This window comes from Notamacropus eugenii, chromosome 3 (genome assembly GCF_028372415.1).
Source record: "Notamacropus eugenii isolate mMacEug1 chromosome 3, mMacEug1.pri_v2, whole genome shotgun sequence".
Classification (NCBI taxonomy): Eukaryota; Metazoa; Chordata; class Mammalia; order Diprotodontia; family Macropodidae; genus Notamacropus; species Notamacropus eugenii.
The window spans coordinates 38,228,463-38,255,797 of NC_092874.1; the positions used below are offsets into that span (position 1 = coordinate 38,228,463).

The window sequence follows — 27,335 nt, forward strand, 5'->3', positions numbered from 1 at the left end:
ACAGTTCTGCCTACCACCAGGCTATTCTGCTGCAGTCAGTTCTTTTTGTGCTACTGAAGTAATTTTCCTTGTCCAGATCTGTACAGTGACTGCTCTGTCTTCTATATGTCAAGCCAAGCAACCAACAAATTCCTAAGGCGGGTTCATCAGATACCCCCTTGCCTCTGTCTTCCTCACTGCTCTTCTCCTGCTCTTCATCAGAGGATCCCTTACAATGTTTTCCTTACATATTGCAAGATATATTTTGAATTGTTTTAAGGAAAATTCCTCCAAGTGCTTCCTTTAAATAAGATGACTGCCATAATATTGGATCTGTGTCAGTTACTCAGGAAATATTTGTTGATGTGATTTAGGTGTTTTTCCCTTCTTATATTAAAAACCTTTTAAAAAATTCTTTTCTTAGTAAAAACCCAACAAACATGAACATTTCAGCATATAAAGAAAAATGGGAAGTAAATTTAAGACTAGGGCAGCTAGATGGTGCAATGAAGTGCTGAGCCTGGAATCAGGAAGACTCATCTTCATGAGCTCAAATCCAGCCTTAGACACTTGGGAACCATGTGACCCTGGGTAATTCACTTAGCGTTGTTTGCCTCAGTTTCCTCATCTGTAAAATTAGCTGGAGAAGAAAATGGTGAACCACTGCAGTATCTCTGCCAAGAAAACCCCAAGTGGGGTCAGGCAGAGTCAGACGTGCCTAAAAAGTAACTGGACAGTATCAGTGTAAAATTGAAGTTCTGTTACGTATACTGTTTGTTTTTCTCGTTATGCGTATCTTTTTTGTGTAATTCAGATTTCACTTGGCGGTTCTAGTACAGCCTTAATTGTCTCTTTCTGTCTGAAGCTCTATTGCTCTCTTCTCATTTTTTTTAAACCATTGATTGACACTTTTCTTCCTTTAATTATGTGAGTCCTTGTCCACGTTTCTGGGATCTTTGTGTTTGTTGAGAACTGTAGTATTAGATATGTTTGTGTATATTATGTAGCTAATCTTTTCCACTGATTGGTCTCTTATTTTTTTAAAGAGTATCAGATTGTTTTTATAATTACTACTTTCTGTATGGTTTAAAATCGTGTACAGCTCGACCATTTCTTTTCATTATTTCTTTTGAGGTTCTTGACTTTTTTGCCTCCATATGAATTTCATTATTTTGTTGTTCAGTCATTTTAGTCCTGTTCGACTCTTCGTAACACCATTTAGGTTTTCTTTTTTTTTTCTTTTTTTATTTTATTTTATTTTTTTTTAATTTTATTTTTATTTTTTAATGTTTAACAATCACTGCCATACAATTGAGATTTTTACCCCCCTCACCTACCCCCCGCTACCCCCCTCCCTCCCCGCGACTGCATACACTTCTGTATAGATTCTATATATACTTTCCTATTGAGTATATTTTCACTATAGTCATGCTATGTAGTCAGACTAAGATAAATGAAAGAAATCGTATAACAAATCAGAACATGATACACAAACACATACACATACACAAACATGATCTGCTACATTTTGTGAGTGACTTCCATATTTCTTTCTCTGAGTGTGGAAGGCATCTTGCCTTGAGAACCACCTTTGGGATTTTTTTTTTTTTTATAAGAAGTTTTTGCGTTATTACAAAAATCCAAGTCTACCAGAAAAAACTCTCACACACTGTGGTCGTTGCTGTGCACAAAGTTCTCCTGGTTCTGCTCCTTTCACTCAGCATCAGGTCATATAAGTCTTTCCAGGCCTCTCTGAAGTCCTCCTGTTCATCATTTCTTATGGCACAATAGTACTCCATTACATTCATATACCACAATTTATTCAGCCATTCCCCAATTGATGGACATCCCCTTGACTTCCAGTTTTTGGCAACTACATAGAGTGCTGCTATAAATATTTTTGTACATGTGGGACCCTTTCCCATTTTTATGATCTCTTGGGGATATAGTCCTAGTAGCAATATTGCTGGGTCAAAGGGTATGCTCATTTTTGTAGCCCTTTGGACATAGTTCCAAATTGCTCTCCAGAATGGTTGGATGCGCTCACAGCTCCACCAACAATGAATTAGTGTTCCAACTCTCCCACATCCTCTCCAGCATTTATCATTTTCTTGTTCTGTCATGTTTGCCAATCTTATAGGTGTGATGTGGTACCTCAGAGTTGTTTTGATTTGCATCTCTCTAATCAATAGTGATTTAGAGCATTTTTTCATATGATTATAGATAGCTTTAATTTCTTCCTCTGAAAATTGCCTGTTCACATCCTTTGACCATTTATCAATTGGGGAATGACTTGTATGATTATACATTTGGGTCAGTTCTCTACATATTCTAGAAATGAGGCCTTTATCCCCGAGCTTAGCTGTAAAAATTCTTTCCCAATTTACTACATCCCTCCTGATTTTGGTTGCATTGGGTTTGGTTGTGCAAAAACTTCTCAGTTTAATGTAATCAAAGTTATCCATTTTGCATTTCATAATGCTTTCTATCTCTCCTTTAGTAAAGAATTCTTCCCTTCTCCATAGATCTGATAAATACACTATTCCTTGCTTTTCCAGTTTATTCATGGTATCAATCTTTATACCTAAATCATGTACCCATTTGGACTTTATTCTTGTGTACGGTGTCAGGTATGGGTCTATGCCTAATTTCCGCCACACTGTTATCCAGTTTTCCCAGCAATTTTTGTCAAACAATGAGTTCTTATCCCAGAAGCTGGGGTCCTTGGGTTTATCAAACGGAAGGTTGCTATATTCCTTGCCTACTGCATCTTGAGTGCCAAGTCTATTCCACTTGTCTACCTCTCTGTTTCTTAGCCAATACCAAGTGGTTTTGATAATTGCTGCTTTATAGTAGAGTTTGAGGTCTGGTAGCGCTAGGCCACCTTCCCAAGCATTTCTTTTCATTAGTCCCTTTGATATTCTGGACCTTTTGTTTTTCCAAATGAATTTTGATATTATTTTATCCAGCTCTAGAAAGTAATTGTCTGATAGTTTAATCGGTATGGCACTAAATAAGTATATTAATTTAGGTAGAATTGTCATTTTTATTATATTAGCACGGCCTACCCATGAGCAACTAATGTTTTTCCACTTACTTAAATCTGACTTTATTTGTGCAAAAAGTGTCTTGTAATTGTGTTCATATAATCCCTGGGTTTGTTTTGGCAGGTAGACTCCTAAGTATTTTATACTGTCTACCCTAGCTTTAAATGGGATTTCTCTTTCTATCTCTTGCTGTTGGACTTTGTTGCTAATATATAGGAACGCAGAAGATTTGTGTGGGTTTATTTTGTAACCTGCAACTTTGCCAAAGTTGTTTATTAATTCAAGTAATTTTATACTTGAATCTCTGGGATTCTCTAGGTAAATCATCATATCATCTGCAAAGAGTGATAACTTAGTTTCTTCTTTGGCTATTCTTATTCCTTGAATATCTTTATCTTGTCTAACTGCTACAGCTAACATTTCTAGTACCATATTGAATAATAGTGGTGATAATGGACAACCTTGTTTCTCCCCTGATCTTATTGGGAATGCGTCTAGCTTATCCCCATTGCATATAATGCTTGCTGAAGGTTTTAGATAGATACTACTTATTATTTTATGGAAAGTTCCCTTTATTCCTACGTTCTCCAGTGTTTTTAGTAGGAATGGGTGTTGTATTTTGTCAAAAGCTTTTTCTGCATCTATTGAGATAATCATGTGGTTTTTGTTAGCTTTGTTGTTGATATGATCGATAATGCTAATAGTTTTCCTAATATTGAACCAGCCCTGTAGTCCTGGTATGAATCCTACCTGATCATAATGTATTAATCTCGTGATAAGATGCTGTATTCGTTTTGCTAAAATCTTATTTAAAATTTTTGCATCTATATTCATTAGGGAAATTGGTCTATAATTTTCTTTCTCTGTTTTGTCTCTTCCTGGTTTGGGTATCAAAACCATATTTGTATCATAGAAAGAATTTGGGAGGACTCCTTCTTCCCCAATTTTCAAAAATAGTGTATGTAGTATTGGAATTAACTGTTCTTTAAATGTTTGATAGAATTCACTTGTGAATCCATCTGGCCCTGGAGATTTTTTCCTAGGGAGTTCATTGATGGCTTGTTCAATTTCTTTTTCTGAGATGGGGTTGTTTAAGTATTCAACTTCCTCTTCTGTTAATCTGGGCAATTTGTATTTTTTAAAATATTCATCCATCTCGTTTAGATTATCGAATTTGTGGGCATAAAGTTGGGCAAAGTAGTTTCTAATTATTGTTTTAATTTCCTCCTCATTGGAGGTGAGTTCACCCCTTTCATTTTTAATATTAGTAATTTGATTTTCTTCTTTCTTTTTTTAAATCAGATTGACCAAAGGTTTATCAATTTTATTAGTTTTTTCATAAAACCAACTATTGGTTTTATTTATTAATTCAATAGTTTTCTTAATTTCAATTTTATTAATCTCTCCTTTGGTTTTCAGTATTTCTAATTTGGTATTTACTTGGGGATTTTCAATTTGTTCTTTTTCTAGCTTTTTCAACTGCATGCCTAAGTCATTGATCTCCTCTTTCTCTATTTTATTTATGTAAGCATTCAGAGATATAAAACTTCCCCTAATAACTGCTTTTGCAGTGTCCCATAAGTTTTGGTATGTTGTCTCACTATTGTCATTCTCTTGAATGAAGTTGTTGATTGTTTCTATGATTTCTTCTTTAACCCAATCCTTCTTTAGAATTAGATTATTTAGTTTCCAATTGATTTTTGGTTTCTCTTTCCATGGCCTTTTATTACATGTAATTTTTAATGCATTATGATCTGAAAAGGATGCATTGATTATCTCTACCTTTCTGCACTGGATTGTGAGATTTTTATGTCCTAGTACATGGTCAGTTTTTGTAAATGTTCCATGTACCGCTGAGAAAAAGGTATATTCCTTTCTATTCCCATTTAATTTTCTCCAAAGATCTATCATATCTACCTTATCCAGAGTTTTATTTACCTCCTTAACCTCTTTCTTGTTTATTTTGAGGTTGGACTTATCGAGTTCAGAGAGGGGGAGGTTGAGGTCCCCCACTAGTATAGTTTTGCTATCAATTTCTTCCTTCAACTCCCCCAACCTCTCCTCTAAGAATCTGGATGCTATACCACTTGGAGCATACATGTTTAGTAATGATATTGCTTCATTGTCTATGGTGCCTTTTAGCAGGATATAGTTTCCATCCCTATCCCTTTTGATTAGATCTATTTCTGCTTTTGCTTTGTCTGAGATTAGGATTGCTACTCCTGCCTTTCTTACATGAGCTGAAGCACAATATATTCTGCTCCATCCTTTGACCTTTATCCTATGTGTATCCCCCCCGTTTCAAATGTGTTTCTTGTAAGCAGCATATTGTTGGATTATGGCTTTTAATCCATTCTGCTATCCGTCTCCGTTTTATGGGAGAGTTCATTCCATTCACATTCACAGTTATGATTACAATCTGTGTATTTCCCTCCAACCTCTTTCCCACCATTTGTGCTTTTAGCTCTCCCGTCTCCCTTCCCCTCCTCAATAGTACTCACTTTTCTCCCCCTCCTCCTGCAGCCTTCCCCTCCTTCTTTTAGCCCCCCTCCCTTTTACTCCCTTTTACTCTTATTGCTTCTTTCCTCCCTTTTAGCCACCCTCCCCTTTCTTCCCCCTTCCCCTCCTACTACCTGTAGAGCTAGTTAGGATTATCTACTTAAGATTATTGTTCCCTCCTTTGAACAAATCAGATGAGAGTACCTCTCAGACAATGCTCATCTCCTTCCCCTCCTTCCCTCTACTATAGTTTTGTACTTCTTCCTGTGATATAATTTGCCATTTTCTGCTTCCCCCTTTTCACACCTCCTATTACAATCCCTTCTCATACTTAAATCATATTTTTGACATGACATCATTTACTTTATGCCTGTTCCCTCTACATATATCTCTTTTATCATAATAGCTGCACAATTCTCAAGATTAACAGGTATCATCTTCCCTTATAGGGAGGTAAACAGTTTGCCCTAATTGAGTAGCAAGTTTTTATTTTTGTTTTTTCCCCTCTGTTTACCTTTTTATGATTCTCTGGAGACCTGCATTTGAAGATCAAATTGTCTATTGAGTTCTGGTGTTTTGGTCAGGAAGCTCTGGAAATCCCTTATTTCGTTGAATGACTTTCTCCTTGCCTGAAATGTTATGCTGAACTTTGCTGGGTAGTTGATCCTTGGCTGAAGTCCCAACTCCTTTGCCTTACGGAATATTGGGTTCCAGTTCTTTCGATCTTTTAATGTAGAAGCTGCAAGGTCCTGTGTGATCCTGACTGTGTGTCCTTGATATTTGAATTGTTTCTTTCTGCCTGCTTGTAGTATTTTCTCCTTCACCTGATAGCTCTGGAATTTGGCAACTATATTTCTTGGGGTTTTGAGTTTGGGATCCCTTTCGGGAGGGGAACGGTGGATTCTTTCGATGACTATTTTGCCCTCTGAGTCTAGTACTTCTGGGCAGTTTTCCTTGATGATTTCCTGGAAGATATTGTCCAGACTCTTTTCTTCATCATGGGTTTCTGGCAGGCCAATAATTCTTAAATTTTCTCTCCTGGATCTATTTTCCAGGTCAGTTGTTTTTCCAATTAAATATTTTACATTTTCTTCTATCTTTTCATTCTTTAGATTTTGTTTGACTGATTCTTGTTGCCTCATTGAGTCATTAGTTTCTACTTGCCCAATTCTAATCTTCATCGTAGTGTTTTCTTCAGTTAGCTTTTGCATCTCCTTTTCCATCTGACCAATTTTTCCCTTTAAGGAGCTATTTTCTCCATTTAATTTTTGTAGTTCTTTTTCCATTCGACCAATTTTCCCAGTTAGGTTTTGGGTTTCCTTTTCCATCTGATCAATTTTCCCAATTAGGTTTTGGGTTTCCTTTTTCGTTTGATTAACTCTTCCTTTTAGGGAATTATTCTCTCCAGTTAATTTTTGAACTTCCTTTTCCATTTGTTCAATTTTCCTTTTCAGAGTGATGTTCTCATCAGTGAATTCTTTTTTTATAATTTTAAAATCATTGGCCAGTTTTTCTTTTATATCCTCCTTCAGATGTTCCAGGTAATCTAGTTGTGCTTACGAGAAATTCATAGTCCCATCTGAGGTTTCAGATGGAAGTACAGTCTCAGCTCTGACCTCTTTGGTGTTTGTGTTTTGGTCCTTGTCCCCATAGAAGGATTCTATGGTTTTTTCACTTTTTGTCTGCTTTTTCCGATTCATGATGTTGGCTGAGTGTTGTAGCTTCTGGTTCTTTCAGTCAGAAGATACAGATCTTTTAAATTGAGCTGATGTGTCTAGGCTAAAAGCAGGCTTTTTTGTTGTTGTTGTTGTTTCCCAGATCAACCCTGGAGTTAGATTGTTAGGTGTGTGGGAGGGGTGGTCTGGTCTCAGGAGATCTCCTCAGCTGACCTGAGGCAAAGGCAAGGTCAGGGGATGGTGATCCCAGCTTCCCTATTGTCTTCCCTTTTGCCCTGGAGGGCTGGGGCAGCCTGGAAGCTAACGCGTGTTCCCGCCCCTCCTGGGGCTTGTCTCCCATCTCTGAGGCTTGCCTGGGTCTCAGTGCGAATTTTCTCTGCCCTGGGTCGTCTGTCCTTCCAGATCGCCTCCGCCACAGTAGGAAGAATCCCCCTTTGCTATTTTTCTAGCCTCTGGTGTTATGAGACTATTTGCCCCCTTCTGCTGATCCAGAATTTATCTGGGGAAGAATTTTATGGTTTTTTCACGGTCATCGGGGGGGAGGAGAGAGCATTTACTGATCACTCCGCCATCCTAGCTCCTGGAAGTTCAAGTAGTTGACTTACCGAAGTTTAGTCTTCAGGCTGAAGGTTTCAAGGGCTGCTGCGCTGATGTCTGGCGCTCAGCGGCTCTCACCGGCTCGGTTTGGTTTGTCTCCTGCTCCGCTGGTTTCGCCCACCACTCTCGGGTTTCTCAGGTCCCTTCTGCCCTGCTTCACTGACTGCGCTGCGCTGTGCGCTGGGGGCTTACCCCCGCGGAACAGATCCTTCCCGTGGACCTTCCAGTCTAACCTGGGCTCTGAATCTGTCAAAGTCTGTCACCCACTGGATTCTACACCTCCAAAGTCTGGTCAGATTCTCCTTTCAGAGATATCCAGAGGAGTTTTTCCAGGAGCTTAGGTGAGTCGTTGCTTTCACTCCGCCATCTTGGCTCCGCCCCCACCATTTGGGTTTTCTTGGCAAGGGTACCGAAGTGATTTGTCATTTCCTTCTCCAGCTCATTTTACAGATGACGAACTGAGGTAAACAGAATTAAGTGACTTGCCCAGCATCACACAGCTAGAAAGTGTCTGAGGCCGGATTGGAGCTTCTGAATTTCTGACTCCAAACGCAGCACTTTCCATTGTACCATCTAGCTGCCTCTAATTTCATTATTAATTTTTCTAGTTCTATAAAGTAATCCTTTTCTAGTTTTGATTAATATAACATTGAATAATAATTTAGGTAATATTGTAAATCTCATTATATTGGCTTGTCCTATCCATGAGCAATTAATATTTTGCCAGTCATTTCAGTCTTTTCCATTTGCAGTTATATTTACAAATAAATTCTTATCAACCATTCAAAAAATGATTAATTATAATATTACATAAATTGTTTGCAAAAGATCTTACCAAATTCCTTTTTGATAAAGATAGGGTCCTGACATATCAACCAGGAAGAGTCAAAACAGATAAATAAAGCGATAGACCAATATCCCTAATGAACAAATATGAAAAACATGTATTAAGTCCCTGTTGTGCCAGGCACCATGCTAGGATCTAGATGTACACGAAGAGGCAAAGGACAGTCCTTGCCCTTAAGCAGCTTACAGTCTAAATTATAAATATTAGCAAAAGAGGTTAATGATAAGTTGGCTTTACACCACGAATTCAGGCAGGGTTGGTTTAAAATTAGGAAAACTATAAATTCAGTCATAGTAATAAAATCAAGAGAATGTCACTAGGTAGAGGAAAGGCTTTTGATAAAATAGAATGTCCATTTCTGTTAAAAAAACACTTAGAAAACATAGAAGTAAGACTTAAAATGATAGGTAATATTTATGTAAAAGCAGGAGCTACAATTTTTGTATTAAAGAAAAACTTTCTAGTAAATTGAGGGTGAAACCAGTTGTCCATTGTCACCATTTCTATTTAACTCAGTACCAGAAATGTTGGCCATATCAATAAAACAAGAAAAGAGAAATTGAAGCATTAATGTAGGTAAAGCAAAAACAAAATTAATGCTTTTTCCAGATGTTATGTACTTAACCCTAAAGTGTCAACTAAAAATTAATTGAAACAATAGCTTCAAACTTGTAGAATATGAAGTACATCCACCTAAATCATCAGCAGTTTCTTTGTAATACTAATAAAAACCAAAAACTTCCTGACTCCAGTGCAGGACTCTGTTCCCTGTGCCCCAGTTGTTTAAAGTTATTGAAACAGTTCTTAGTTCTATTTTTTAAAAAATTAATGATTTTGTTGTTGTTGTTGTTACTGGTCATTAAATATATAAATTCAGTGTTGGTAGGGGTTTGTCCATGGTTTAAGAAAGCATTTTTTGTGTTTGTTTTTTTTTAACCTGTACATTTTTGTTTCACAGTCCTTTCTGCATACATCTTTTTCCTGCCCTCCCAGTGGATTCTTTTGTAACAAACACACCATCATATCAGTTGTGGCTGACTATATGCAGTATTCTGTCCCTCCATTTCCTTCCCTTGTCTCCTTCTTCCCTTCCCCTTCCCCCTCCAGTCATCCATCTTTGCAAAGAAGGGAAAGAAAGAAGTACTTTTTCTCAGGTCTTTTCATGCTGAACTTGGTAGTGATAATTTCATTTCCATTTCCATTTTTCACTTGTATATATTATTTGCCTCTACTTGAGTCAGTTTTATATCTCTTCATTTAATTCTTGTGATTTTTTTTTCTAGTTCATTGCATTTATCTTTTCTTTTTTCTGGGGTAGCTGGTGGCACAGTAGATAGCATAGATAGATATGCTAGACCTGGAATCAGGAGGATCTGAATTCCTGTAGCCTGAGATACTAGCTTTCTGACCCTGGGTAAATCATTTCACCTCTGTCTGCCTCGGTTTCTTCAGCTCTAAAATGGGGAATAAGAGTAGCCAGCTACCTCCCAGGGTTGTTACGAGGATAACAGTTATAAGTGCTTAGTCTAGCGCCATACATATAAATGTTTCCTGTTCATAACATCATTTTTATTGCAGTACAGTGATATTCTATTATTTTTACAAATATTCCCCAATCAATGATTATTACTTAATTTCCAGGTTTTTACTCTTATCAGAAGTGTTATTAGATTATAATCTAATATTTATTTCTAATTTCTAATAGATTATAATTTCTTATTATAATTATAATAATTATAATTATATATATAATACGTAATTATATATATAATTATAATTATAATAATTTCTAATAGATTATAATCTAATATAATCTAAGAGCTGAGGCTCTTTTCACTTTTATCTGTATTTTCCCTGGGCTTATAGAGACTGGTATTTAAGTTCCCAATAAATGCCCATTGTTTGTTATATGTGGGACCTTTTTTCTGTCTTGGACAAGTGAAGCAACGTTTTAGTCACTCTCTTATCACAAATGTTTGGTACAGTACATTTTCATTGATAGTGTGATAGCAAATGCATCTTCAGTTGCATTTCTAAGTTGCCCTCTTTGACACTTTGCTATGTATTAAGGGAAATGTTGAAGATGTGGATTGTTGGTGATTCGCATAGTCTTTCATATAGTTATAAACATCTCAGAGATGTTGGTTGCAAAGATTTTTCCCTAATCAATAGCTTCCCTTATGATCTAGGTATATGGATTTTGTTTTTGTAGAAACTTTTCAGTTTTATGTGTTAAAATTATCTATTATGTTTTCTACTATGTTTTTATCAATATTTAAATGATGTTATCTCTTAGGCTCAAGTTAAATATTGATCTGAAACATTGTACTATGTTGTCCATGATATTTCATAAAAAGAACAGGAAGACTGTGAATATTTCATTTAATGTGGAGAAATATAGACACACAAAGCAAGAGTAGGCTACATATTGACATTCTAGAATGTAGCTCCACAAATTTACAACAGCCCAATGCATTTTATCTGTATCCACTGGGATTTTACATTTTTAAATAAATTATATTTCATTATTTTCAATAAGCAAAAATCTGCCTTCTCACCTTCCCGCACCATCACCCCTTTTTACTTCCATCTCCCTGCCTCCCAGACACACACTTGAGACCTAAAGAAAAACAGATCCCTTTCCTTCATTAAGTTATATGTCTTCTTAGGTTTCTCCAAGTCATTCCCTTCATCATTTCTTACGGTGCAATAATATTCCATCATATCTATATACCATAGCTTGTTCAGCCATTCTCCGGTTTATGGGCAGCCCCTTTGACCTGTTCAGATAAGAGTGAGGTTGAAGTGTTGGCTGTGTTTGTTAAGATACCCGTTATTCAAGTTAATGTTCCCAACCTTCCTTTTCCTCTGTGTGTTCTTCTTCCCCTCTTTCCATTCTTCTGTTAAGATCAAGATACCAAGTAATTCAGCAGAACCACTCTCAGCTTAGGCCTTGTCTAATTATTCTGGCTCCATGTCCCTTGATGATGCTAGGATTCAGAGCAGACACATGTATTTGAAAGTAAGCAGTTTATCCTTTTTCAGTTCATTATCATTGTTCATTCATCTTTACCTTTTTATGTTTCCTTTCTCTGCTGTGTTTGAACTTAAGAGTTTCTACACAGCTTGGATCTTTTCTTTAAGAATGCTTTGAAGCTCTATTTCCTCAAAGGTGCATTCCTCCGTACCATTGTTCTCAGTTTTGCTGGGCAAGTTGTTCTTTGTTGTAAACTTGTATCCTTTGCCTTCTGGAAAATAGTATTCCAAGCTCCTCACTGCTTTATAGTGGTGTCTACTGAAGTGCAGGTGAGCATGACTGTGGCTCTTTAATATTTGAATTCATTTTTTTCTGGTTGCTTGCAATATTATTTCTTTGACTTAACAATTCCGGATTTTGGCTGTGATGTTCCTGGATGTTTTCATTTTAGGTTTTCTTTCAGGACATAACTAGTGGATTCTTTCTGTAGTTTTACATTTTCATTGAATGTGAAATGGGCAGCATTTGTTGGATAGTTCAATGATTCATAAGTTTTTCTCCTTGATCTTTTTTAAAACAGATCAGTTGTTTTTGCTATGAGGTAATGTACATGTTCTGTTTTTTTCACACTTTGTTTTAATATGCCTTGTTGTCTTTTAGAGTCATTGGCTTCTCTTTGGTCCATTCTAATTTTCAGGGAGTTTGTTGCTTAGACAAGGTTTTCTTGTGTGCCAAGCTGTTAATTCCCAGTTTTTTGTTCCATAGCTCTCATTTCTTTGCCAATTTTCTCCTCATTTATTTCTCATTTCAATTATTAAAACAGTTTTAACACTTTTTTTTTTAACTTCATCTTTTCCTGGAATTCTCATTGAGTTTGTGCCCAACCTATATTTTTCTCTGACGAATTATTTGTAGGTGTTTTGGAATCATACTCTTGAGCATTTGTTTATTATTGTGGGGTTCTTCTTGTTTGCCTGTCCTTTCAGCCTGACTTCAGACTTGATGCGAGGGTTGGGCTCTGCCACATTTATGGAGGGTAGGTCTGGTCCTGTTGATGCTTTCTTGAGGTGTTCATTTTGTGTTGTATTTGTTATTCCAGGATCTCAGGGACAGGCTAAGGACCTGCTAGCTTTCTGTGCTCCTGGAGTAGTCTGATCCAGGATGAAATTTGGTTACTGTTTTTCTAGTGTGATCTCTGCAAATTCCTGACCTGCGTTTTCAGTCAGCAACAGAAGATCACTACTGCACTCAGCCCCTATCACAGCTAGGTAGTTTGGTTGGTTGAAAGTGACAGAACCGTAGGGTTGCCTTCGGCTTGAACATTCCTCTACAGGCTTCAGATGGAGATGGAAGCTGAATTGAAGCCTTTGCTCTGCTCCTGGGATCTGAGCTACTCTGCTGCTCCTTGCTTCTAACTTCCTCCTTTATTGGTACCACCAGAATCTCCCTATCTGGAAATTCTACATTTCCTCTCCCCTACCTACCCATTTGTAGATCCTTTTCTCAGTCTGCTCTGGATCTATGACCCATTATTGGGTAGTGGTTGATGAAATTGCCAGATGGCATTTGCCCCCATCATAATATCCCATTTGTGTCTGGGTGTGGCCTTGTCTGAATCTGGAACCTCCTCTTGCCTGCGTGTACTGCCTCTGCTGGCCACTGGAGTGCTCCAGGCACAGTGTTTAACTACCCCAACCCTGCCCCCTGTGTCAGCAGACCTCTCACTCATTATCCCTATGCTGACCCAGTCCAGACAAAGAACTCACTGCAACCTTTTCTAGATTTCTTTATCAGGAATCATCCTAGTGCATTTTGTAGGTCTGTTTGGAGGAATTATGGACTCAGCTGCATTGCTTCCTGCTATTCTGCTCTCTTAATTCTGCCCCTCTTAGGCATTTTACATCATCACTTCCTGATGTTGTGATGAGCAAACTACACTTTAAAATGCCATTTCCTCTATCTGATTTTACCATCTTATAGTAAGTAAAAGCCCCATTACAGAGTGGTTTGCTAAGAATCTTAATGCTGCTATAATTCTTATAGTTGTAACTGACATTGTAATCATTTGAGGAAAATAGACACACACACACACACACACCCCCTTTGCAGAGGAATGTCAGGAAGACATGAGCCAATCAATTGAGCTGCACAGTAAAGAATGTTGTACAGGTGGTAATGGAAGACAGAAGTCTGAAACATTGGTAGGGACCATGTGTTCATGCTTTCTCCACAAAACAAAAATTTTTTACATAAGCACATTCAATATTTAGGGAAAATGTACATTATTATGAACAGTATATTAACATTGAGAGTGAGGAGTTCGATTTGCACAGAAAAAGGCCAAGTAAGAGATTATTTGGATGAGATAAATATATTCACATACTGAGTACTTATTAATTAGTAATTTTGACTATTCAAGAAGTTGGTCCGGGTCATTACTGATCATTACAGGTTTTTTTTTTTGGTTTTTTTTTTTTCATTTAACTTTTAACATTTATTTTCACAAAATTTTGGGTTACAAATTTTCTCCCCTTTTATCCCCTCCCCCCCCCAAACCCAAGCATTCTAATTGCCCCTGTGACCAATCTGCTCTCTCCTCTATCCTTCCTCCCTGCCCTTGTCTCCGTCTTCTCTTTTGTCCTGTAGGGCCACATAGCTTTCTTGACCCCTTACCCTGTATTTCTTATTTTCTAGTGGTGAGAACATTACTTTTGATCCTAACACTTTGAGTTCCAACTTCTTTAGCTCCCTCCCTCCCCACCCCTTCCCTTTGGAAGGCAAGCAATTCAATATAGGCCAAATCTGTGTAGTTTTGCAAATGATTTCCATACTAGTTGTGTTGTATAGGACTAATTATATTTCCCTCCATCCTATCCTGACCCCCATTACTTCTATTCTCTTATGATCCTTTCCCTCCCCATGAGTGTCGACCTCGGATTGTATTCTCCTCCCCATGCCCTCCCCTCCATCCTCCCCCCCACCCTGCTTGTGCCCCTGTCCCCCACTCTCCTGTATTATGAGATAGGTTTTCCTATCAAAATGAGTGTGCATTTTATTCTTTCCTTTAGTGGAATGTGATGAGAGTAGACCTCATGTTTTTCTCTTGCCTCCCCTCTTTATCCCTCCACTAATAAGTCTTTTGCTTGCCTCTTTTATGAGAGATAATTTGCCCCATTCAACTTCTCCCTTTCTCCTCCCAATATTTCTCTCTCACTGCTTGATTACATTTTTTTTTTTAAGATATGATCCCATCCTCTTCAATTCACTCTGTGCACTCTGTCTCTATGTATGTGTGCGTGTGTGCATGTGTGTGTGTGTGTGTACTCCCACCTAGTACCCAGATACTGAAATGTTTCAAGAGTTCCAAATATTGTCTTTCCATGTAGGAATGTAAACAGTTCAACTTTAGTAAGTCCCTTATGACTTCTCTTTGCTGTTCACCTTTTCATGGTTCTCTTCATTCTTGTGTTAGAAACTCAAATTTTCTTTTCAGCTCTGGTCTTTTCATCAAGAAAATTTGAAAATCCTCCATTTCATTGAAAGACCATTTTTTCTCCTGAAGTATTATACTCAGTTTTGCTGGGTAGGTGATTCTTGGTTTTAGTCCTAGTTCCTTTGACTTCTGGAATATCCTATTCCATTCCCTTCGATCCCTTAATGTAGAGGGTGCTAGATCTTGTGTTATCCTGATTGTATTTCCACATACTTGAATTGTTTCTTTCTAGCTGCTTGCAATATTTTCTCTTTCACCTGGGAGTTCTGGAATTTGGCCACAATGTTCCTAGGAGTTTCTCTTTTTGGATCTCTTTCAAGCGGTGTTCTGTGGATTCCTTGAATATTTATTTTGCCCTCTGGTTCTAGAATCTCAGGACAGTTTTCCTTGATAATTTCATGGAAGATGATGTCTGGGCTCTTCTTTTGATCATGGTTTTCAGGTAGTCCCAGAATTTTTACATTGTCTCTCCTGATTCTATTTTCCAGGTCAGTTGTTTTTCCAATAAGATATTTCACATTATCTTCCATTTTTCGAATCTGCGCGCTATGTTCTGTGATATCTGTCTTTCTCATAAAGTCCTTAGCGTCCATCTGTACCATTCCAGTTTTGAAAGATCTATTTTCTTCAGTGAGCTTTTGAATCTCCTTTTCCATTTGGCTAATTCTGCTTTTGAAAGCATTCTTCTCCTCATTGGCCTTTTGAACCTCTTTTGCCAATTGAGTTAGGCTAGTTTTCAAGGTGTTAATTTCTTCAACATTTTTTTGGTTCTCCTTTAGCAGGGAGCTGATCTGCTTTTCATGCTTCTCTTTCATCCCTCTCATTTCTCTTCCCAGTTTTTCCTCCACCTCTCTAACTTGATTTTCAAAATTCTTTTTGAGCTCTTCCATGGCCTGAGCCCATTGGGTGGGCTGGGACACAGAATCCTTGATTTCTGTGTCTTTGCCTGATGGTAAGCATTGTTCTTCCTCGTCAGAAAGGAAGGGAGGAGGTGTCTTTTCTCCGAGAAAGTACCCTTCAATAGTTTTATTTCTTTTCCCTTTTCTGGGCATTCTCCCCAGCCAGTGGCTTGACCTCTGAATATTCTCCTCACACCCACCTCGCCTCCTGGTCCTCCCAGCCAGCGTTTGGGGACTGAGATTCAAATGCTGCTTCCCGCCTTAGAGCTTTTGGCGGGGGCAGGGCTGCTATTCAGTGTGAGAATTAAGTTCAGATGGTCAGGTTGGGGCAGGGCCGCCTCTCAGGCCCAGTTCCCTCAGGGGGTTTATGCACAGACCTTCCACAATGGATCCAGGCTCCCGCCTGCTTGGGGAGCCCCTGTCTGCAGCCGCCTCTCAGCTTCTATCTCCCGGGGGTGGGGGGGCCCGAGCCATGGGGGCACCCCACTCCCCTCTCGACCCACCAAAGAGACTCTCTCACCGACTCTCACCTGTGGGTGGAGAGGCTTGTGCCGCCACTGGAAATCCCGTCCCTAAAGCCTGCTCGGATCTGTACCTCTTGGAGCCGCAGCCGCCGCAGGTCCGGGCTGGGCTCCGCGCCTGCAGCGCGACGGACCCTCCGCGAGAGGTTTACAGGTCCCTCTGTGGGTGGAGGGACCCTCGTGGCCGCAGGATATCTCGTCCCCGTAGCCCATTCGGATCTTTTCCTCACGGTGTCGCGGCCGCTGCAGGGCTGCACTCAGCTCCCAGTCCCGGCGCCCAGTCCACAGCGAGAAGGACCCCCCCGCGAGAGGTTTGCAGGTCTCTCCGGAACAGAAATCTCCCTCGCTCCAATATTCTGTGGCCTCTGGGTGCAGAATTCACCGTGGGTTGGTCCCCTCTAGCCGTTCTGTGGGTTGTGGGTTCGGAGCTATGTGTATGTGCGTCTTTCTACTCCGCCATCTTGGCTCCGCCCCCTCATTACAGGTTTTTATAGAATCTCAAAGATACTGGAAGTAGAGTGATCAAGTAGTATCACTATTTTAAATGGAAGAATATTCTAAATTTTAAGCTGGTAAGATTAAATAATTCAGAAAGTATTAGAAATCTTAATTTTTAAATAAAATAAGCTGAGATCATAATAAAAACTAGTATCTAAGCTATTTTAGAAGGTTTATGGATTGCATGTTAGTCATAATAAAAATAGGCTTCAAATTAATATGTCCATATACCACCACATATAATAACAGTTCTTTACTTTTATGTCCCCTTCACCTTAGAAACCCAACTGCCTTTATTGATTGTCATACATATCTAGTGATTTCCTCAATATGTGTAAAAGCAGTGAGTAGGGGAAAACATTTTATATTTATTTACTTTATTCTTGATAAATACAGCACTGAGAAAGATCAGACTATTTATCTTTACCCATTAATTTCAGGTCACATTGAAGTTGTGAAACTGCTTGTCGCTCATGGAGCTGAGGTAACATGTAAAGATAAGAAATCTTATACACCTCTTCATGCTGCTGCTTCTAGTGGAATGATCAGTGTTGTGAAGTATCTTCTAGATCTTGGTGTTGATGTAAGTACCAGGAAGCTTTGAAAATGACAGTAAAAAAAAATTTACTGATTGTAGACATTTTCCCCATGTTTTAAATGCTTCTTAAGGTTTTTCCTTTCTCTGCATATGATCTTCAAGTGTGAGAACAGCCATTATTCATTTCAAATTCCTAAATATTTATTACTACTATAGGGGTAGAGCCAAGATGGCAGTGTAACAGCACAGACTTTCTAGAGCACTTTCGCCATGCCCAGCCAAATAGCTGTAAAAAATTGCTCTAAACAAAATCTGGAGCTGCAGAACCCACAAAGTGATGGAGTCAAGTAAGTCTCTAGCCCAAGACAGCCTGAAAGGTCACCAGGAAGTGTCTATTGCGCCACCCTGGGTGCAAAGCACAGTCCAGTGTGAGCCATGTGTGCTCAAAGGGGATCCGAGCAGGCCATTGGGAGACTGAATCTCTCACACCTGTGGTGGTTTCCAGACTTCATGACCCCAAAACACTGAGGATAAATTGGAAGGTCAGTGGGAAGAGCCTTTGGGACCAATGCAGGAGAGTGGAGTGGTCCAGCCCCAACCCCAGTGCAGCAGAACAGGGAGGGGACGGAGGAACCCTTGGCAGCCACAACAGCAGCAGGGACAACTCTAGGCCTACAGATTGTGGAGGGGATCGAGTGACTGACAGTACACCCCCTCACCCCCACTGGAAGCAGAGAACTACCTTGACAGAGAGCTCAAAAGTCAAGTAAATGGCTGGGGAAATGAGCAAAAACCGGAAAAAGAATCAGACTATAGAATCTTACTTTGGTGACAAGGAAGACCAAAGCATACAAATAGGAGAAAACAAAGTCCAAAGCTCCTCCATCCAAAGCCTCCAAGAAAAATATGAATTGGTCTCAGGCCATGGAAGAGCTCAAAAAGGATTTTGAAAAGTCAAGTAAGAGAAGTAGAACAAAAATTGGGAAGAGAAATGAGATCAATGCAAGAAATGAAAAACAAGTCAACTGCTTGTTAAAGGAGACCCAAAAAAATGCTGAAGAAAATAACACTTTAAAAAATTGTCTAACCCAAATGGCAAAAAGCCAGTGAGGAGAAGAATGCCCTGAAAAGCAGAACTAGTCAGGTGGAAAAGGTGGTCCGAAAACTCCTTGAAGAAAATAATTCCTTAAAGATTAGAATGGAGCAGATGGAAGCTAATGACTTTATGAAAAATCAAGAAATTATAAAACAAAGCTAAAGGAATGAAAAAATAGCAGACAACGTGAAATATCTCACTGGAAAAACAACTGAACTAGAAAATAGATCTAGGAGAGACAATTTAAAAATTATGGAACTACCTAGAAGCCAAGATCAAAAAAAGAGCCTAGACATCATCTTTCATGAAATTATCAAGGAAAACTGCCCTGATAGTCTAGAACCAGAGGGTAAAATAAATATTGAAAGAATCCACCAATCACCTCCAGAAAGAGATCCCCAAAGGAAAACTCCTAGGAATAGTGTAGCCCAATTCCAGAGTTCCCAGGTCAAGGAGAAAATATTGCAAGCAACCAGAAAAAAAAAACCAATTTGAGTATTGTGGAAATACATTCAGGATAACACAAGATGTAGCAGCTTCTACATTAAGGGATTGATGAACTTGGATATGATATTCCAGAAGTCAAAAAAACCAAGAATTAAACCAAGATTAAAACCAAGAATCACCTACCCAGCAAACCTTGAGTATAAAACTTAAGGTGAAAAAATGGTCATTCAATGAAATAGAGGACTTTCTTCTTTTTCTTGATGAAAAGACCAGAGCTGAATAGAAAATTTGACTTTCAGACACAAGAATCAAGAGAAGCATGAAAAGGTAAACAGGAAAGAAAAGTCATAAGGGACTTATTAAAGTTGAACTGTTTGCATTCCTACATAGAAAGATAATATTTGTAACTCTTGAGAATTTTCTCGGTATTTAGGTAGTTGAAGGGATTATATACATATAGACAGAGGGCACAGGGTGAGTTGAATAGGAAGGGATGATATCTAAAAAATAAAATTAAGGGGTGAGAGAGGAATATGTGGGGAGGAGAAAGGGAGAAATGAAATGGGGCAAATTATCTCTCTTAAAAGAGGCAAGAAAAAGCTTTTTCAATGGAGGGGAAAAGGGGGGAGGTGAGAGGGGGAAAGTGAAGCTTAGTCTCATCACATTTGGCTTAAGGAGGGAATAACATGCACACTCAATTTAGTATGAAAATCTATCTTACACTACAGGAAAGTAGAGGAGAAGGGGATAAGTGGGGGGGATGATAGAAGGGAGGGCAAATGAGAGGAAGGGCTAATTAGAAGTAAATGCTTTTGGGGAGGGACAAGGTCAAAAGTGAGAAAAGAATAAATGGGGGACTAGGATAGGATGGAGGGAAACAGTCTTTCACAACATGACTTTTATGGAAGTCTTTTGCACAACTACACATGTATAACATTGAGTTGCTTGCCTTTTCAGTGGAGGTGGGTGAGAAGGGAGTGAGGGAGAGAAGTTAGAACTCAAAAGTTTTAAGATCGAATGTTAAAAATTGTTTTTACATGCAACTGGGAAATAAGAAATACAGGTGATGGGGTATAGAACTCTATCTTGCCCTTCAAGAAGATAGAGCACATGGGGAGGGGATAAGGGAAGGTGGGGTGTGATAGAAGGGAGGGCAGATTAGGGGAAGGGAGGTAATCAGAATGCATGATGTTTTGTCATGGGAGGAGTGGAAAGAAATGAATGTTGAAAACTAAAAGTAAACAAATAAATTTTAAATAAAAAACCAGCTGCTATGTGCCTGGACACATGCTCATGGCTAGGGATAAAAAAAAAAGAGGGAAAAGACACTTTTTGCCCTCAAAGATCTTACATTGTAGCGGGTTATTTTGCAGTTTAAGTACTCCACATGATAATTGAGTATAAAGAGGGCAGTTTTACTTAGGTGATGAAAGTACCCTAAAGTATTCTTCTAGGATGAGTACCTTCACTCAGAAGAAATTTTTCTTTTAAATGCAGTCATAAGTTCTTCACCTCAGACTGCTCTAGGGTCCAGGAGATTCTATCTCCCTACTGAACAACTTTTCAAAAAAGTTAGTTTTGTTATGATCGGTCTAATTCCTTCTTAGAAACACTTCACTTATCCAGCAGTTTCAGGTATCTGAAATACAACTGAGAACTGGAGGAAGCAACAAACCTTTTCAAGCAAATCGGATCAGTGTTACACACACTACTGTTTTGTGCCCAAAAGAAAGAGCTGCTTTGGCTCTTTTTCTTTGTGTTAATTAACAAACTTGAGTATATGAGCTGTGTGGAAACAGACTTCAGGAGGAAATTAGAAAGAGAAAGAAAGCAGTTGAAGATGTGTACTGACAACAGTGTCTTCATATGATTTTTAAATTAAATTATCTTTACATCCATTATATGAAGATGTAGGCTCAGTTTAATAATAACTTTTCTCCAGAATTTCATTTGGTAAGTCATGTTTTTGAATTCTGAAGTAAAATATCCTTTTAGACAACACATTGATTTTAATTTTATGCTTCCTATACTAAGTTTTTTTCATTGACTAATGCTTTTTAAATTTCATTGTCACTATTTTAATACATTTAAGATAGTTAATTTTTTGCTGTATTCATATATAATATGAAATCATAGCTTTATGGGTAAATATATTTTCTAAATATAACCTTTAAGTAAACTAATATTGCACATTTAATATATATTTTGAGCCCTGAGTATAAGCATTTTGAGTTTTTTTTAACTGAAATATAGATAGTATACCACAGTATTTCTTTAATAATGGAAATATAGAAAAGCACATTTTTTTTTCTAAGACTCCAGTAACAAAATACTTGGAAAACTGTTCATTAGAATCATTTTTATTTTTCAAATATTTACCACTTTACACAGGTGAATTCTGTGGTGCTAAATAGAATGAACTTTCTTGAACAAAAATATGTTGAACAAAATCATTCATTCAACAAACATTTCTTAAGCATCTACTAAATGTCAATCACTGTGTACTATGTACTAGGGGGGATAGAAAATATAAAGTGAATTGGTAGTATCAGGAAAGCATGATGACCACAACATTGATGGAAATCACAGCACTCAAGAGTATCGAAATAAAAGGAACCTTTCCATTTGGTCGAGTTCTTCATTCTTTGCCTTTTTGTAAAATGCCAAGTTTTAAGTCAGGAAAGTATCTACAGATTTCATTTGCTTCATATAAAGTGGGCAAAAAAATATATAGATTATATTTGTTTTAAAAATTTGTTTTCCATTCTTTGTATTTTTAGTTTTAAGTCTATCTGTCCATATACATACGTACATACACACACACATTCATACTTGAATACATTACTGCAAATAACCTGTTGGGACTTCTTTAGAGAAGTATAAAACATGTAAATTATTATAGATACCCTGGAATTGTCATTTTATACCTTTGAATTGAGTTGTAAATTATTCTCAGATAAATGGTGTAGTTTGAGAAATGCTTAATTATTAGTAGAAAAATGTGATAGGTAATACCATTAGACATAAAGCCTTAGTTCATATATTTTTATGACTTTTAATTTAATGTCACAAGTCTTCAGTCAAACTTGTAAGATTCACTGAGTATGTTATTTTGAAAAAAATTTTTTAGAAAATTTGCTTTGTACTTTTCTAGACTTTCCCTGATCATTCTGTTTTGTAGTTAATCCATCAAACCATTATGAATACATACGTACAAATTCAGTTCTCTCTATGCATTCTGTGATTTAATATAAAAATGCTGTTTTATTACTAACAGGTATTTTCTCAGAAAATATTTTTTAAAAACTGTCTGTTTCAGAAGTATTTTATCTCAGGTATACAACATATTCCTTTTTTTCGTAAATGCAGTATATTAACAGTGTATTTAAGGTGCAGAAGTCCTGAGTTTGAGTTCTGCCTGTACCATGGAGGACTTGTGTGACTTGATTATTTTTCAGCATTTACTCATCTCTAAAGTAAGGATAATAATCACTCCCTCAAAGTGTTAGTTGTTGATAGTAATTGGTTTCTCTCTCCAGTATCATGTTTATAGTAGTGCTTTGTTTACATTCTATCTTTTGACAGTCAACAGCCCTGCAGGGAATAGTAGCTGGCTAGCGTTTTTATAATGCTTTCAGATTTACATTCTTTATCTTTGATCCTCACAACAACCCTGTAACATAGGTGGTATAATTTTTCCCATTTTACAGAAGAGGAAACTGAGACTCAGAGAGATGAAGGCTCTTGCCCAAGGTCACCCAGCCAGTATCTCAAGCAGAGGATTCCAGTTCAGGTCTCCTGAGTGCTAGTGCAGTCTAGTCCAGATATTACATGTATCTCCATGATAGGAGGCTCAATGAGCCTTAAAAGAAATTAGGCTACACTGCTTTGTAATAGAACCCAGAACTTCTTCCCTCTGCATCCAGCATTACAAGCATAGAAGGAATCACTGCAGATGTGCTCACCAGTTCTCTTCTTTGTCTGACAGATGAATGAACCAAATGCCTATGGAAATACACCTCTCCATGTAGCCTGCTATAATGGACAAGATGTGGTTGTGAATGAGCTTCTGGATTGTGGTGCTCATGTAAATCAAACAAATGAGAAAGGGTTTACTCCTTTACATTTTGCTGCAGCATCAACGCATGGTGCCCTGTGTTTGGAGCTCCTGGTTGGGAATGGGGCTGATGTGAACATGAAGGTATAGTCTTTTCAATGACTTTTGAAAGTTTGATCATTACTTATAAGTTAAATATTTACATCAGAGTTGTAAATGTGTATAAAGAATAACTTTGTTTTCTCTAATTGGACAAAATCATTTCATAAGTAGGTACTTTAATTTTAGTAATTTGTATCACTGAGAGGTCATTTTTCTTTGTTTTTCTCTGGGAAAACAGGCTACCAAAACCTCAAGCATCCTGTCCACTCAGTGGAATTTAATTAACTTTGAATTATTCAGGAATATTTTCACTGATTGTTCCATGATTTATTTATTATGCTTTCATACGCCAGTCCACGGTCTTGTGGCCTGCAAAAACAGCCACAAAATGAAATCCTAAATACTTAGAGAATTAATAAATAAATCAAAACCTAAAAAATAGGAGGCAACTTTAATTAAATGTTGGTAACAAATCTCTTGCCAATGTACTAAGCCACTATTCCTTACTGTTGGTGTTTGGGATCTCATTGAAGAAGGGAACATAGGAAATAATTTTGAGGGTCTCACTGAGAATGAGAATAAAAGGGGAAAAGCCCACACACTTCTTAAGCACCTGCTGTGTGCCAGGCACTGTGCTAAGAGCTTTGCAAATATTATCTGATTTGATCTTCACAATGGTCCTGTGATTTTGGTGCACTGTGATTTGTTCCCATTTTGTAGTTGAGGAAACTGAGGCAGGATCACACAGCTCATGAGTGCCTGAGAACTGGGTTTGAACTCAGTTCTTCTGCCTCCTGGCTCAGTCCCTTGTCCTCTGCACCACCAGCCACTTCACAGGAGGGATCATGATGACACAGTGCTGTCTTGTGGTACCCTGGGCAAGTTAGTTAACTTCTCAGATGCTGATTTGAGTTAGTAGAGGGAGTGCCTCCATCCATCAGTAAAATCACAGGTCCAGTCTTTGTCCCCATCCCAGAGATTAGTTGCAGTTGCCTAGAGAATGAGAGAAGCTTCTGTATGACCTTTATCTCTATCACTCCAGAGCAGCAAATGGCTTGTTGCTACTGACCCGTCTAATTACAATCATGAAAAGCTACCTGGTAGTTATTCTTAGTCTGAAGTACCTTAAAATCCAGATGAAACAAAAGTCAAGTCCAGTAGCCTAGATAGCAAGAATAACAACTTGGGCTGCCAACTTTATCCTGGTAGGTACAGATGTTGTTTTGTGGCCCTTTCTGGACTGCCTTCCAATTGCTGCCTTCTCTCCATACCTAGAGACAGTTTTCTAAAAACTTTGGTTACAGCATAGCTGGAGTGGCTTCTATTTTTTTATTTACTTTTGAGCTCTCTGCACTTTAAAAAGCACTACAATAAGGAGCCTTCACTAAAGCCCACTTTACCTATCATAAAAGTTGGTGATGACTGGGTTCTTAAAGAACTTAGGTCCTAGAGCCCAGCAGCTGTTTCCAGGCTTTGAGTGCAAAACCCACCATGGAACTGTCATCTCTAACCAACGTAGCTCCTTTGGGAGGTTTTCTTTGCCCCTTAGTGGACAGTTTCATGAGTTGGAGTAGTTCATCCTTAGGAGTAAAAAGGCTTGTCACCTACATCAGTAGAAAAACTCACCTCATGGAGGGAATCACAGATCCTTTAATGATAGCTGGCATTCAGTTCAATAAAAATAACTAGAAAAAATTCACAGTTATAGTTCTTAAAGCTTAGACTTTGACAAACTAATAAAATTTGAAAACTGTATTACTTAGAGAAATAGAATATAGGATTGAATCTCCCCATTTTCCAAAATTGATCACCTTTCTTCCATTGCTTTCATTTAGATTTTGTATAGTCAACATTAAATTTTGTTCAGGTAATAAAATTGATACAATTTTGCATTGATGACAAAATTGCAATTAATATTGCCTTTGCATTTGGAATTTTAACCTTTCATAACAGTGGTAACAACGTGTACATGTTGCAAAAATATATGTTTGTTTCATAAATAGCAAGTTGGTGCTTCAGTTTAGCAAGCATGTTAAGTGACTGCTTTTTACTAGTCACTTTGTTGGTTTCTGGAGATAAAAAAAATAGTACAGTTCTCTTAACCCAAAGCCCCTTATCTCCAAGGTATTTACAGTTCAGTAATGATTGAATTATAGGCTTAGTGGACCAGATAATTGAATGCCTTCCCTCAGCCTCTTGTGTAATAATTTCCTTTTAAATATGATAGTTTAGAAACAACAGAGGTCTTTCATTGCCCTTCAGGGACTTAATTGCTTTCACTTTTAAAATTTCTCAAACCTAGTGTTATGTATAAAAACTCCTTTATTTCTTTAACATTTTACTTAATCATCGTAGCAAGGAATTTTGTGCTTATAACAGGATCTTGATGTTTAAGCATATGTGGAGAGGTATTATAGTAAACTCTGTACATTATTTTCTTGAATATAACCTTTGTCAGAGTAGTTTTGATCTTGTTTTAAATTCAGTACATAGGAGCATTTTATAGCAATCCTTCATCCCTTTGGAACACATCAATTTCTATTTGAATCTTCAGCTCTCACTTGTTCTGGCAAATCAGTGTCTGTGATTCCTGTCTAATCAAAGAGCTGATGTTGGTAAAACTTGCTCCACACTCTAAAGAGTCAAACTTGAAAATCCATGTCCATGCTTATTCCACTGTCTCCTTAATAACGATCCGAGCTGAGGCCTGATTCTTTAAAAGTGTATGTTCTTTTTTCTTTCTTTCTGCTAGTAGACTTTGGAGTATCTTCATTCAAATTGTAGTATTTCACAGCTGCACAATCATCATACACAAAAAAATCCAGCCTCAGTTCTGGCCATTGTTCATATATTACAAAACAGTACAACTAGTAGAGTAACTGTTGTTTTTAATTATATTTCTTTAGAGCAAAGATGGGAAGACACCCTTACACATGACAGCAATCCATGGCAGATTCTCAAGATCACAAACCATTATCCAGAGTGGTAAAAAGTATTTTTGTTTCTGTTTTCAGATGTGGTTTTAAATTAATCTTTTTAAAAAAAGAGACATTTGCATGTTATTAGTTATTACCATAACAGAACACATATCTCCAAGGTTGGTTTCAAATCCCATTAAACATTAAGAATTCTGTACTTCATGTATCTTTTGGTTTTTTTATTAGTTTTTAATTGTTTCTCTTGTATTTTTCTTACCATATAGAAAAGTCATCTTAAATACTGACAGTTCCTTTTTCAAGTTGATTTCTTTGTTTGGTTAGTGGGAAATAAATCTACTTCTTTGTCATTATTTAGAAATTGTTTTATTATTGTAGGTATTGATGGCTGTCTGTTTTGCATTTACTAGTTGCAGTGTATTAATTTAAAATATCATGGTGTATTATTTAAAGAAAGCAATAGTCATCCTTTTTGAATAATAGGAACATAGCACCTATTAAGTATTTGTTTTGAGTTAAATTGGCTGGGTCTTTAGCCATTTGCAGAAAAGTAAACCTTTTAAATAGCATCTTTACTGAAATAATATAAATGTGAATCTGGTTATACTTGGGGAAGAGAATTGCCATCTTAGTTTATATTTGAATATCAGTATAAATTGTGAATTAGAAGGAATTGAGAAAAAACCATAAATTATTCCTTTCTGTCTAATATAACCTGGTATGCATCCATATAGACATGACTAGATGTGTTTTATTATAGGAGCAGAAATAGACTGTAAAGATAAGAATGGAAATACTCCATTGCACATAGCAGCTCGATATGGCCATGAGCTACTTATCAACACTCTCATTACAAGTGGTGCTGACACAGCAAAGTAAGTCATTTTTAAGTTGGATAGTGACTCTGATTATACTCTAGAGAATTTGGTTATTTCAGGGAAAGGTAGTTGTGGGACTTGGATGAAGAAGTGGTTACCTGATTATCAGTCTGCCTGAATTCCCTCTACTTGAGTGTGAACACAATTATTTTAAATGCTTTATTGTCAATTAATTTGATAACATGTGATAAAATCAGGTGAATTTTTGTATTTTAAGAAAACCTTGTTTCTTGTTTTTTTTCCCCAAA

General features: G+C 37.5%; 1 protein-coding gene across 3 annotated transcripts in view; it reads left to right on the top strand.

Moving 5' to 3' along the window:
* Nucleotides 1-27,335, top strand: part of ANKRD28 (ankyrin repeat domain 28) — a 218,832-nt gene that overhangs the window by 127,007 nt on the left and 64,490 nt on the right. For all 3 annotated transcript variants that reach the window (XM_072651271.1, XM_072651270.1, XM_072651273.1), the window contains 4 exons: nt 17,474-17,616; nt 23,103-23,315; nt 26,180-26,258; nt 26,970-27,084. In XM_072651271.1, the coding sequence (XP_072507372.1) occupies nt 17,474-17,616; nt 23,103-23,315; nt 26,180-26,258; nt 26,970-27,084 (550 nt within the window). The remainder of the gene's footprint in view (nt 1-17,473; nt 17,617-23,102; nt 23,316-26,179; nt 26,259-26,969; nt 27,085-27,335) is intronic.